This window comes from Alexandromys fortis, unplaced genomic scaffold (genome assembly GCF_014885135.2).
Source record: "Alexandromys fortis isolate MF-2015 unplaced genomic scaffold, M_Fortis_MF-2015_v1.1 scaffold_242, whole genome shotgun sequence".
NCBI classification, from domain to species: domain Eukaryota; kingdom Metazoa; phylum Chordata; class Mammalia; order Rodentia; family Cricetidae; genus Alexandromys; species Alexandromys fortis.
The window spans coordinates 515,122-526,931 of record NW_026068123.1 but is presented as its reverse complement, the minus strand read 5'-3'; the positions used below and the strand labels follow the sequence as shown (position 1 = coordinate 526,931).

General features: G+C 48.0%; 1 protein-coding gene across 3 annotated transcripts in view; it reads left to right on the top strand.

The window, feature by feature from the left end:
- The first annotated feature begins 1,255 nt into the window (after positions 1-1,255).
- Positions 1,256-11,810, top strand: part of Smarca4 (SWI/SNF related, matrix associated, actin dependent regulator of chromatin, subfamily a, member 4) — a 74,269-nt gene continuing 63,714 nt past the window's right edge. For all 3 annotated transcript variants that reach the window (XM_050125429.1, XM_050125428.1, XM_050125427.1), the window contains exons 1-9: positions 1,256-1,408; positions 2,113-2,517; positions 2,762-2,860; positions 3,982-4,240; positions 5,316-5,442; positions 5,918-6,091; positions 7,114-7,287; positions 8,484-8,651; positions 8,756-8,806. In XM_050125429.1, the coding sequence (XP_049981386.1) occupies positions 1,279-1,408; positions 2,113-2,517; positions 2,762-2,860; positions 3,982-4,240; positions 5,316-5,442; positions 5,918-6,091; positions 7,114-7,287; positions 8,484-8,651; positions 8,756-8,806 (1,587 nt within the window). In that variant the 5' untranslated portion in view covers positions 1,256-1,278. The remainder of the gene's footprint in view (positions 1,409-2,112; positions 2,518-2,761; positions 2,861-3,981; positions 4,241-5,315; positions 5,443-5,917; positions 6,092-7,113; positions 7,288-8,483; positions 8,652-8,755; positions 8,807-11,810) is intronic.

Sequence of the window (11,810 nt, the reverse complement as noted above, 5' to 3'; positions counted from 1 at the left end):
TGCAGGGTCTTCCTTGTGTTTGTTTACACCTCTGCAACTCTTTGGGTTGATCCCTATCCACAAAGGAGGGGGCCCTCCCTTGCCTGTCTCATCCCTCTATTTGGGTTGTCCTTGTGTGCTAACTGTGCTCTGCTTCCAATACATCCCCTTCTCTGGCTCCCTATTTTCCGGACTGTTCTGTTGTCTTAGTAGTATAGCATTTGCCTTGCCCTTTTCCTTCTGTGAAGGAAGCTGTGGGTCATATGCACAAGCCCACCTTCTGGTTTATGGACTCCTGCAGCATGTCAGCCACATCCCCTCTCCCTATCTTTCTTCTCCTAGCATTGCTCACATGTTCTACTACCTCTGACAGGTGCCTTTTAGATACCTATCATATGTCCAGAAACCTGCTAGGTACTGGAGTCCTGGATGACAGCACCTGACCTACATAGAGCTCCTTCTATGCTGGAGCAAGGCTGTTGTTCAACATGAACAATCTTGGGGGCCTGCCTATGGCCTTGGGGTGTGTACCTATGGACCCATAGGAAGCTGCCCCCATGTCCCTGTCCCAGCTTCCTTTGTTACAGCTGTACTGAACTGTGGTTTTGTGTCACTCTGCTTCATCACATGTTCGCCTGTGAGTTTTTTGCAGAGCAGGATGCTTGTTAACCAGGCCCAGTTCACAGAGGCTTCTTAAGCAATGCCCCTCTATAACCGGCTGCTGTAGCCATTTCCCTGGGAGGCATGCCTACTCCCAAAGGTGCCATGTGTCAGCTTCCCCTCTACAATGCAAGGATCCTGTTTTATTGTGCTCTGCTCAGTGGCAGGATACCTTTGCAATAGCTTCTTTCCAAGCTGGCAGGCAGCTATTGAGAACAGTGGAGCATCTGGTATCTCACTGTTGTCCAGTTTGTGTGCAGACCTGTTCGTATGTCCCTTTGATTTATAGTCTCCAAGGATGAGGACTTTAGCCCTAGGTTTGCAGCCGTGCTTCTTGGCACAGGGAGGAATTAGCCAGGACAATCCTACTGGAAGCTGTGGCATGAATCCTTTCTTTGTGGTTCTCACTGGCTTAGAAGAGAGACATGCCTCTGCTGTCCCATGGCCTAAGTAGTCACCTTCTCCAACAGCTTGATTTTGTCTCTCTTGTCCTGATACCCAGAAGCTGTGGTGTCTGTGCCTCAGAGCTAGCTTTATGGCCCCCTTAGGTCGACCTCTTTGTGGTCTTCCTGATGGTACTTTGCTCGGCTGCCTCTTGCTGTACTTGACTGACCTGTGTCCTTGCACTTCTCATAGCCTATGGAGTCGATGCATGAGAAGGGCATGCCTGATGACCCACGATACAACCAGATGAAAGGGATGGGCATGCGGTCAGGGGCCCACACAGGTATGGGACCCCCACCTAGTCCCATGGACCAGCATTCCCAAGGTACAGTCTGTCTAGGTCCCTTTCTGCTTCCTGTTATTCATACACCTGCAGCCCACAGTGTACTTTCTTCCGTGGGAATTTCGAGGACATCTAGGACAGCTGAGCTGTGGGGAGGGCTTGCCTGGGGCCTCCCAGGTGAGGTGCTCTGTGTAGTCTCTTGCCTTAAGCAGGCTTCGAAGACTGAACTGGTGGAACAGAGACTGAACTGGTGGAACAGAGACGGCCGATCAGCATGGTATTTGAGATCAGGGCTTAGCATGGTGGGGCCTGTGGGCTAGCAACTCCAGTGGTGCCTCAGGACCTTGCCTTAGGCAAGCTGACTTTTCTACATGAGGAGATTGTAGTAGGTGACTTGTGGAGTCCTCCATGTTCCAGGGGCAGCAAGCAAGGTACTGGGTCCTGGGGCCTCATAGGAATGGCCAGGTAGTTTGCCTGGCCAGAAGGTAGGCTTGATGGAGCTTGGTTTGCAGGTCTTATCTTTGCATTGATCATCTGTATCCTACTGAAACATCCAAGCTTATAGCTACATGGGCTGCTGGACTGAGGCTGTAACTTAGCCACCACCCTCTAGGTGCTGCTTGACTCAGGAGAGTGGTGTTGCCTGGCTACTATGTCTAGGAATGCCGGGTGGTGTGGATGTTATTTAGCAGTCATAGATATATGTGCTGCCAAGTGACCGCTGAATTAGTCTTCTTTCCCTACAGGTTACCCTTCACCCCTGGGTGGCTCTGAACATGCCTCTAGTCCTGTCCCAGCCAGTGGCCCATCTTCAGGCCCTCAGATGTCTTCTGGGCCAGGAGGGGCCCCATTAGATGGTTCTGACCCCCAGGCCTTGGGGCAGCAAAACCGAGGCCCAACCCCATTTAACCAGAACCAGCTACATCAACTCAGAGCTCAGATAATGGCTTACAAGATGTTGGCCAGAGGCCAGCCATTGCCTGACCACCTGCAGATGGCCGTGCAAGGCAAGCGGCCAATGCCTGGAATGCAGCAGCAGATGCCAACACTACCTCCACCCTCAGTGTCTGCTACAGGACCTGGGCCTGGATCTGGCCCTGGACCTGGGCCTGGTCCAGGACCAGCCCCTCCAAATTACAGTAGACCCCATGGTAAGGCCTTCATCCCTGCCTCTGGAATGGGGAGGGTGTTGAGTGTGGATGATAATTAATGGCAGGCATCCCTGCCTCCCAGATGTTATCTGGGACTACTGAGATAGATAGGGTTATGTCGAGATAAATATGCTTTGTCCCTCTCTCGGACCTTATTTGTGATGTGTTCCCTGATCTAACATGAGCGTAGGCCAGCAGGTTTGAACACAGTGGCCTTTATGGTGCTTTGTTTTCTTGAATGTAGGTATGGGAGGGCCCAACATGCCTCCTCCAGGACCCTCAGGTGTGCCCCCTGGGATGCCTGGTCAGCCCCCTGGAGGACCTCCCAAGCCATGGCCTGAAGGTGAGTTTCTTTTCTCTTGGTGGCATGCCCCACCTCCTGTAATGAGCCTGAGCTATGCTGGACCCCAGAGATGGGCTCCATTCCTTTTCCCCAGAAGTGGCTTCGGACTTTTCTGTGGGGTTCAGTTGGGGTCTGCAGAGGACTTGCCCTGTGGGTGGAGGTTGTCCTGTAGTCTCCTTAGTTTAGCAGATGAGGAAGGCATGGAATGTGTCTACTTTGGGACTCAAGAAGAGTGGCTGGCTTTAATTGTGACAGCAGGCAAGCTTGCTCAAGACAGGATGCTTCTGAGCTTAGGGGAGGAGGGTGTCTAGTATGGCTTCCTTCTCTGTAGAGAGCTATCCCAGTGGAGGATGTGTCTGCTGACTGTCTGCCCTTGGCCCTGTCCTCTCATAAGTGTCTTTGAAAAGTTTAGTTGGATATTTCAGGGTCTATATTTGGGTTGGGACAGTGGACCCTGCCTGCTCTCTTGGGGTCCATGGTGGATCATTGTATATTAAAATCTGGTTTGTTTGGATGTGGAATAGAGCCATTCTCTTCATCTGAGAGAGAAGCTATCCAAGACTCAGTGGATACTTGATGGGCAAATAGCAGCAAACCCCATGTATACTGTGTATTTTCTTTAAACACTCCCTGTGATGAAGTTTCATTCATTAAACAGTAAATGATAAAACACATCAGTCTTAGAGTAAGCAGGAACGCACTCAGGACAATGTGTGCTGAACTTGCCTCTACAATGGTGTTGTGAGGAAGCGGTAAATGATACAGAAGTAGAATTTGGGTGTAGCTCTTTAGAACAGCATGCAATTGATATCTCGCAATCATTTATTCCTGGAGTTTCCCATTTAATATTTTTAGACTGCCATTGACCAAGGATAATTGAAATGGCAGAGACAAAGCTTCTAAAAGGGAGGAGTGAACTACTTTAGAGGAAAGACAGGCATGGTGTCCCTGTGAAGCCAAGCACAGAAAAACCAAACACTGGGTGGTTGGGGTCTGAGGTGTGGGAGAACTTGGCTGGAGGATGGGTGTGTCCAGGTTCTGGCCCAGTGAGAAGTAGGAGGGCTGAAAGAGCAGTCCTCCAGCCCCAGAGTTCAAGCAGCATATCCCGCTTGCCTCTCCAGGACCCATGGCCAATGCTGCTGCCCCCACAAGCACCCCACAGAAGCTGATTCCCCCCCAACCAACAGGCCGCCCTTCACCTGCACCTCCTGCTGTTCCACCTGCTGCCTCACCTGTGATGCCACCACAAACACAGTCCCCAGGGCAGCCGGCCCAGCCTGCTCCATTGGTGCCCCTGCACCAGAAGCAGAGCCGCATCACCCCTATCCAGAAGCCCCGGGGCCTGGACCCTGTGGAGATCCTACAGGAGCGAGAGTACAGGTAAGCACCCAGTGACTACACTGCCAGTGTTGATTGCCAGGTACCAGAGAATGTTCTTTCATCTCTTTCTTAGGTTCATTCTTGTCCCACAGGCTGTGCACTTCTTCTGGCCATCCAGACCTCACTGCTGAGCAACCTGGTCCTGCTCCCTTTCTTCCTTGTACTTAGTGCTCTGACATTGCTGGGGTGCTTACTGCTTTATTCCTTTATAGCCATTCTTCTAATGGGACTGAGCCACAAGAGAAAAGGCAACATTTTGACCTCTGTTCAATGCTAATATTCTGCCCTGGCACATAGTAGGTGCTCTATAAATAAGAAGATAGAGTAGGAGACTTTTCCCACACAGGGTTACTAGGAGGGGGTGGTATCTTCTTAACCTCTACACTAAACATTGATGCCCGTGGGCTATATAGATCCCAATGCCCTGTGTCTCATGCTGGGGCTGGGTTGCCTGATGTCACAGCTCTCATTGCTCACATGGGATTAGCACCTAGCTAAGTCACTGTTCTAATTTGCTTTTTTATTGCTGTGATAAAATACTGACCACAGCATTTTGGAAAGGAAAAGGGTTTATTTCACCATAGACTTCCAGGTAACAGTCTATTACTGCAGGAAATCAGGGCAAGAACGCAAACAGGACTTGAAGCAGACTGTGGAGTAACACTGCTTGGTCTCTAGCACATAGTTTCTTCTATAGCTCAGACCTACTTTCTAGGGCTCAAGCCGCCCACAGTGGGCTGGCCCATCTGATCAAGGCAGTCGTGCAGTTGAGGGTCCCTCCTCCCAGGTGATTCAAGCTTGTGTCAACTTGGCATTCAAAACCAGTGAGTACAGTCACCATCAGGTCCTGGGCTTGCTGTGATCCTAGCAGGCCTGTTTCCAAGAGCACTCTGAGGCTGCTCACATCTGTTCTGTGTTGTAAATGTTGTCCTTTTCTGAGGCATCATCTCTTATAACTGGGCTGGGTCTGCCTCCTTTGAGGGACAGATCCTTTATAGTCTCTAGCTTTAAAGACCAGGTGACTTCCTTCAGACAAATAGTCCTTACCACTTGTCCTTTTCCTGTCTCTGCCCAGGCTGCAGGCTCGAATCGCACACCGAATTCAGGAACTTGAAAATCTTCCTGGGTCCCTGGCTGGGGATCTGCGAACCAAAGCAACCATTGAACTCAAGGCCCTTAGGTTGCTGAATTTTCAGAGGCAGGTGGGTCTGATGGCCTCAACTCTGGGCTTATGCAGCCTTTTCTGACAGTGGGGATGCTGGGTTCTGAGAGTGCTTGGAAGGATATTACCTGGGATACCTGTGTGGTTGGGGCTATTAGGTTCTCAGAGGAGTTAGTTCACTGTCACGGCCCACAAGACCTGGCTGTGTATACCCTGTGGATACGCAGGTGTGGGCTCCTGAGGTTGCAGTTGTCAGCTGGAAGGCAGGATGCCTGGTGAGTTTCTTCCTGAGGTTTACACATCCCCCAGGAACTGTATGTGTGGCTGTGAAAAAGTCCAGATTGCTCATGTTCTGCTCTTTGCTCGTCTCACCTGTGGCACCTCCCAGGTATCCTGCATTCTGGCAGTTTGTTGCAATATCATCTGCCCAGCATGTGGTCATCCCTTGTAAGCATTACCACAGGCATTATAAACCCATCATGCCTGATGCCAGTGTCTCCTTTTCTACCCTAAAGCTGCGCCAGGAGGTGGTGGTGTGCATGCGCAGAGATACAGCTTTAGAGACAGCCCTCAATGCCAAGGCCTACAAGCGCAGCAAACGACAGTCACTGCGGGAGGCCCGCATCACTGAGAAGCTGGAGAAGCAGCAGAAGATTGAACAGGAGCGAAAGCGCCGCCAGAAACACCAGGTGTGTTTGCCACAGGGCCTTTGGGGTGCACTCTTTCTAGTCAGTTTTCCTATGACTTAGCATAAGAGTGCTCTGGGCACAGCAGTGTGCCAGTACACAAGCCAAACAAAAAGAGAAGATGAGCAGTGTTCACTCTGGACCGATGAGAGGTGGGAAAGGAGGAGTAAGGACAGAGAAGAAGGAGCTACCTAAGGTGAAAAGGTATCATTGGGGTTTTCATGAGGGGAGACAGCAGACTTGAATGAGGGTGCCAGACTGAGGAGGGGCAGTGGGGACTAGAACATGCTTCCCTGTTTCATCTTGAATCAAGGATCGGGGTAGCTAGCAAAGTGAGCCATAGGGTGTAGTGGATAAAGTGAGGGCCCTGTGCGGTATGGAGTATTTGGACTTTTGCTCTGAGCAAGGAAGGGGAAACCACAAGAGACTGAATAACTTCAGTTATTACAAAGTCCATCAAGAAAATGAAAATCTACAGTCAAGTAGGTTTATGGATGAATCCAGTCTGCTCATTTGCTTTCATTTGTTTTCTTGTGTATTTATTTTTAAGTAGATTTAGGTTTATTTTATGCATTTTTTAAATTTATTTATTCTGTATCCAGTGTTCTGTCTACATGTATGCCTGCAGGCCAGAAGAGGGCACCAGACCTCATTACAGATGGTTGTGAGCCACCATGTAGTAGACCCTGTCTCTACCCCCTCCCTCACAAAAAGAGAGACGGGGGTGAGTGTTCACTTGATACACTCAACTGTTGTGTCTAAGGGCCCCTGTTATTGTTGCACAAGGGCCAGCAGCAAATTTTGTCACAAGCAGAACTGAACATAGTAGCCTTATTATGTGGATGGTACCCCCCCTCCATTTTCTTTGATATGCTAGTGATGGAACCCAAAACTCTATGTATGCAAGAGAGGCGCTCTGCCACTGAGCCAGTTCTAGATACTCCTTTGTCTTTCAACAAGCTGTAGGTACAATTGAGCCTTACTGAACTAGAACTTAGCCACCCCTCCATGATGTTTTTCTGCAGGAGTACCTCAACAGCATCCTGCAGCATGCAAAGGACTTCAGGGAATATCACAGATCAGTCACAGGCAAACTCCAGAAACTCACCAAGGCTGTGGCCACCTACCATGCAAATACTGAGCGGGAGCAGAAGAAAGAAAATGAGCGCATCGAGAAGGAGCGTATGCGGAGACTTATGGTATACACCTGTTTTCTTGATGTTGGTCACCTGCAGGCCCTGGGTATAGCAAATTCTGGGCGTAGTCACCTAGGATTATGCTTAGATACTCTGTGGTTTAGTGTATAGAATTAGAGCTGAAGGAAGAGCCACATGGATGTGGGAGGCAGAGGTGTGGGCCTTCACCTTTATTCCTTCTGTTGTTAGGGCAGGTTAGTTCTGAGTTCTCTGCCTCCTGCTCTAAGCCTCATGAGAGCCATGAAAGGTACAATGAAGACTCTACACCCAGATGAATCTAGCCGATGTTTCATCATGGTGTAGCTGCTAACTGGACAGATACTGTTACCTGATCTAGGAACATAGAAGGGAGCAGAAAAATTTCTCTCTATTGGATTCATGTTTGCCCTGGAAAGGAACAGAATAGACAGAGTAGAGACAGTTGGGGCAGGACTGGGCTGGGCAGCTGTGAGACAGACTTGGAGCAGAGGTTGAGGGTCGGGTCCAGTGTACAGTGCAAAGCACTATGGAGAAGAAGAAAGAGTCCAAGGAGGAGACGAGAAGGGCAAGGAAGCAGGACACCAAACACAAGGTACAGCTACAGGCAGTCGCTATTGGGGCCCTGGAACCTCATGGTGTTAAAACGGGACACAGGGTCCAAAAGCTTGCGAAGTTCATCATGTGAGACTTGCAGGCCATTGGGAAGAAATAGATTATGGAAGGAATACCCAGGGAATGTTAACTGCTATATAGTACTTTCTGTTTTATTTGAGACAGGGTTTCATTATAAGCCTGTCTAGCCTCCTTTATATAAACCAGGCTAGGCTTGAACTCAGATCCACCTACCTGCTGCTGCCTCCTAAGTGCTGGGATTACAAGCATGTCATTGTGCCCAGCTTCTGCTCTTGTTCATTCATAAAAAGATACGTAAAGGTCAAGGCTGAGATTTGTGGAGATCTAGATCAGGTAGAGAAAAGATGGTTTGAGAGTCATGGCGATAGAACCCAGATCAGATAAGAAGGTTGGGGTTTGTGATGTATTTTTTGGACAAGGAGCCTAAAATTCATTTATGTCCTCTGTGAAGGGTTCATGGCAGGACCTGTGTTGCCTGACAGGTCCCTTGAGGTTCAGTATGGAGCTGGGGTGGGTGCAGCAGCCCTCATAAATCCTCAGGTGTGCACCCTTACAGGCTTTTGTTCTATCCTGTCTTGGCTTTACAGGCTGAAGATGAGGAGGGCTACCGGAAGCTCATTGACCAGAAGAAGGACAAACGCCTGGCCTACCTCCTGCAGCAGACAGACGAATATGTGGCCAACCTCACAGAGTTGGTTCGGCAGCACAAAGCCGCCCAGGTTGCCAAAGAGAAGAAGAAGAAAAAGAAAAAGAAGGTTTGCTGGGCCTGACTAGGAATGGGCACCCTTTAGTTGGCCTGGCTGTATGCTTAGTTGCCTGGGCCTGCAGGGTCAGGCTGACCTTGTCTCCTTATTTGCAGAAGGTGGAAAACGCTGAAGGACAGACACCTGCTATTGGACCAGATGGCGAGGTGAGAAGTGGGGCTTTTTTACAGAAATGCTAGCCAACCCTTTGATATGTGTCTTTCAGTTTGTTCGTTTAAAAATGTTTGAAATCACATTTTTATTATTTCTTTAGTGGGGTGATAGTTGTGTAGGTTTTCTCCTTCCTCCTTGTGAGTTCCTGGGGTGGAGCTCAGGTCGTCAGGCTCTCATGGCAGACACTGAGTCATCTTACTCATGCAGGGCTGAACTTGCACTTTTGATTGTCTTCCTTCCATTTAGTTCTTTTTTTTTTTTTTAATACTTTAAAGTTTTCTAAGCCAGGTGGTGGTGGTACACACTTTTAATCTAGCACTTGGGCGACAGAGGCAGTTGAATCTCTGAGTTTGAGACCAGTCTGGTCTACAGATCGAGTTCCAGGACAGCCAGGGCTAGAGAGAAACCCTGTCTTGAAAAACAAAGCAAAATGAAGAAACCGTTTTTTAAAGATTACATTTATTACTATGCATTTGTGCACATGCCTGCCCTCAAATGTGCATCAGGCATGTGCTGGTTTGCCCAGAAGATACATTCATTTCTGACCCATCTGCTCTTCTGCCTTCTTTTCTAAAATCAGTATTTCCATTCCTATCAGCCATCATGGGTTTAATATATTTGTCTAGTTCTACCACGCACAGAATAACCATTCTGACTCCCTGTTAGGAAGTCTCATCTGCTAGACCGGCTTTTGTTTTCAATTGGTTGGGGAGTGTGTTTTGAGGTTTATTGTTTTGACTCTCCTTGGAATTCACTCAGTTTGCTTATGCACTTAGTGTGTGGTTCTAGGAAGTCAGCAGACAACATTGTCTGCTTTGAGAGAGGGGATGCTATCCACACCATTCCCATTCAAAGGCAGGTAGTCCCATTCATGCATCTATGGTGTGTGTTAGGGGGTAGGGTGGCTATGGATCAAACCCATCGCCTGTGCAGAGTAGGGAATCTGTCTACCAGTGAGCTCATTCCAGTACTCTGTGTTTGGAGGAAAAGGAGTGAGAGAAGAAACAACCCAGAAGGTAGATGTTGTGTTGCCTGCCTGTGAGGCCAAAGTGAACAATCACCATAAGGTCAAAACCTTGGGCTATATACACTATCCTGTTTTACAAAAAGCAATTAGAAAAGTTTAGTTATGTGAAAGCAACCTCTCAGTCCTTCCCAGATGGAAACCTGGCCTCTCAACTAGGCTGTTGCCTCTCCTGGGAGTTTTCTATGCAAGCCCCAGGCTCTCTGCCAGTTCCTGCCTGGCTGACATCTTTTCAAGTCAGGTCACACACATGCCCCTTGTTCTTTCTAAAGCCTCCTGAAAAGTAGCTACTCCCCCTCATTTGAAAGGCGTGTGTTTGGTGGAAAAACTCCAGATACTCTCCAGGAAAGCACACTTATGATACTTGCAAGCGTGCAGGGCTCTGTGACCTTCCCAGTCATCACAGTAATGCAGCAATCAAAAAGACTGTTTGGCTCAACATGACTCAGCCAGTGTTGGTTCATACTTCATAACCAAAGTGGTTTATTTTAGGCGTATTTAAGTATAGCAAAATTACAGCTTATTCTTGTAACGATTAACTCAATCCTGCATGTACAGCAAATCATGCATAAATCTCTTTGAGGAACAAATTAAACCTAATACAGATCAGATATGACTGCATTAAAACTACTTGTAGCCGGGCGGTGATGGCAGAGGCAGGCGGATCTCTCTGAGTTTGAGACCAGCCTAGTCTACAAGAGCTAGTTCCAGGACAGGCTCCAAAGCTACAGAAAAACCCTGCCTCAAAACACCCCATCCCCAAAACAAACAAAAAAAAAAAAAAAAAAAAAAACTACTTGTAAAGTCCATAAAGATAGATTTTGTGGATTGATAGCACAAAAAGGTCATCAGGCTAGAAAGAGTATCTGTTCCAGCTTTTGGGTCAGAAAGGAGGTTTTTAATCCCTTCCCTCGAAGGGGGACAACACTGTATGCTTAAGAGTCCAGATTCCACTAGAGCAATGGATCTCAACCTTCCTAATCTGCAACCTTTTAATACAGTTCTTCATGTTGTGGTGACCCCCAACCATAAAATTACTTTCATTGCTACTCCATAACTGTAATTTTGCTGTTTTACAAATTTTACATTTCGTAAATATCTGTGTTTTCCAATGGTCTTAGGCAAACCCTGTGAAAGGTTCATTTGACCCTCAAAGGGGATGCGATCCACAGGTTGAAAACTGCTGCCCTAGTGCATGTTTGTGAGCACAAAGACCTCAGTGCCTCCTACACAGACACATTTGGATGCTTTCCATTCCACGGGTGTTTGGGCAAGCTCTCCGTGAGATATATTTATTGCAAGGATCTTTTAGACGGGCAGTGATGGTTCAATAGGTGGATCTCTGTGAGTTTGAGGCCACCCTCATCTACAGAGCTAGTTCTGGAACAGCCAAGGCTATGCAAAGAAACTCTGTCCCAAAAAAACAAAAAGGGGGGGGGGCTTTTGTTTCATTGTGTTTGCATGTTTGAAGTAGTGATAGGCTAATTTTAGGTCACTTATCATTCTTGTTTGTTTTTTGTTTTTTTGGGACAGGGTTTTTTTGTGTAACCGCTCAGACTATCCTAGAACTCTGTAGACCAGGATGGCCTTGAAATTACAGAGATCTGCCTCTGCCTCCTGAGTGCTGGCATTAAGGTGTGTACCACCATGCCTGGCGGTCATTTATCTCTTGAAGCTGTTACTTGAAGCATCACTGCATTTCTGCATCACGTTTATCACATGTATGTATTGTGAATTAGTTTGTTTGCAGGTGTGTATATATGTGTAGGCCAAAAGGCAGCTTTGTGTGTCATAAGCCCTACCCAGCCGGGTGGTGATGGCGCAAGCCTTTAATCCCAGCACTCGGGAGGCAGAGGCAGGCGGATCTCTGGGAGTTCGAGGCCAGCCTGGTCTACAAGAGCTAGTTCCAGGACAGGCTCCAAAGCTACAGAGAAACCCTGCTAGAAAAACTAAAAAAAAAAAAAAAAAAAAAA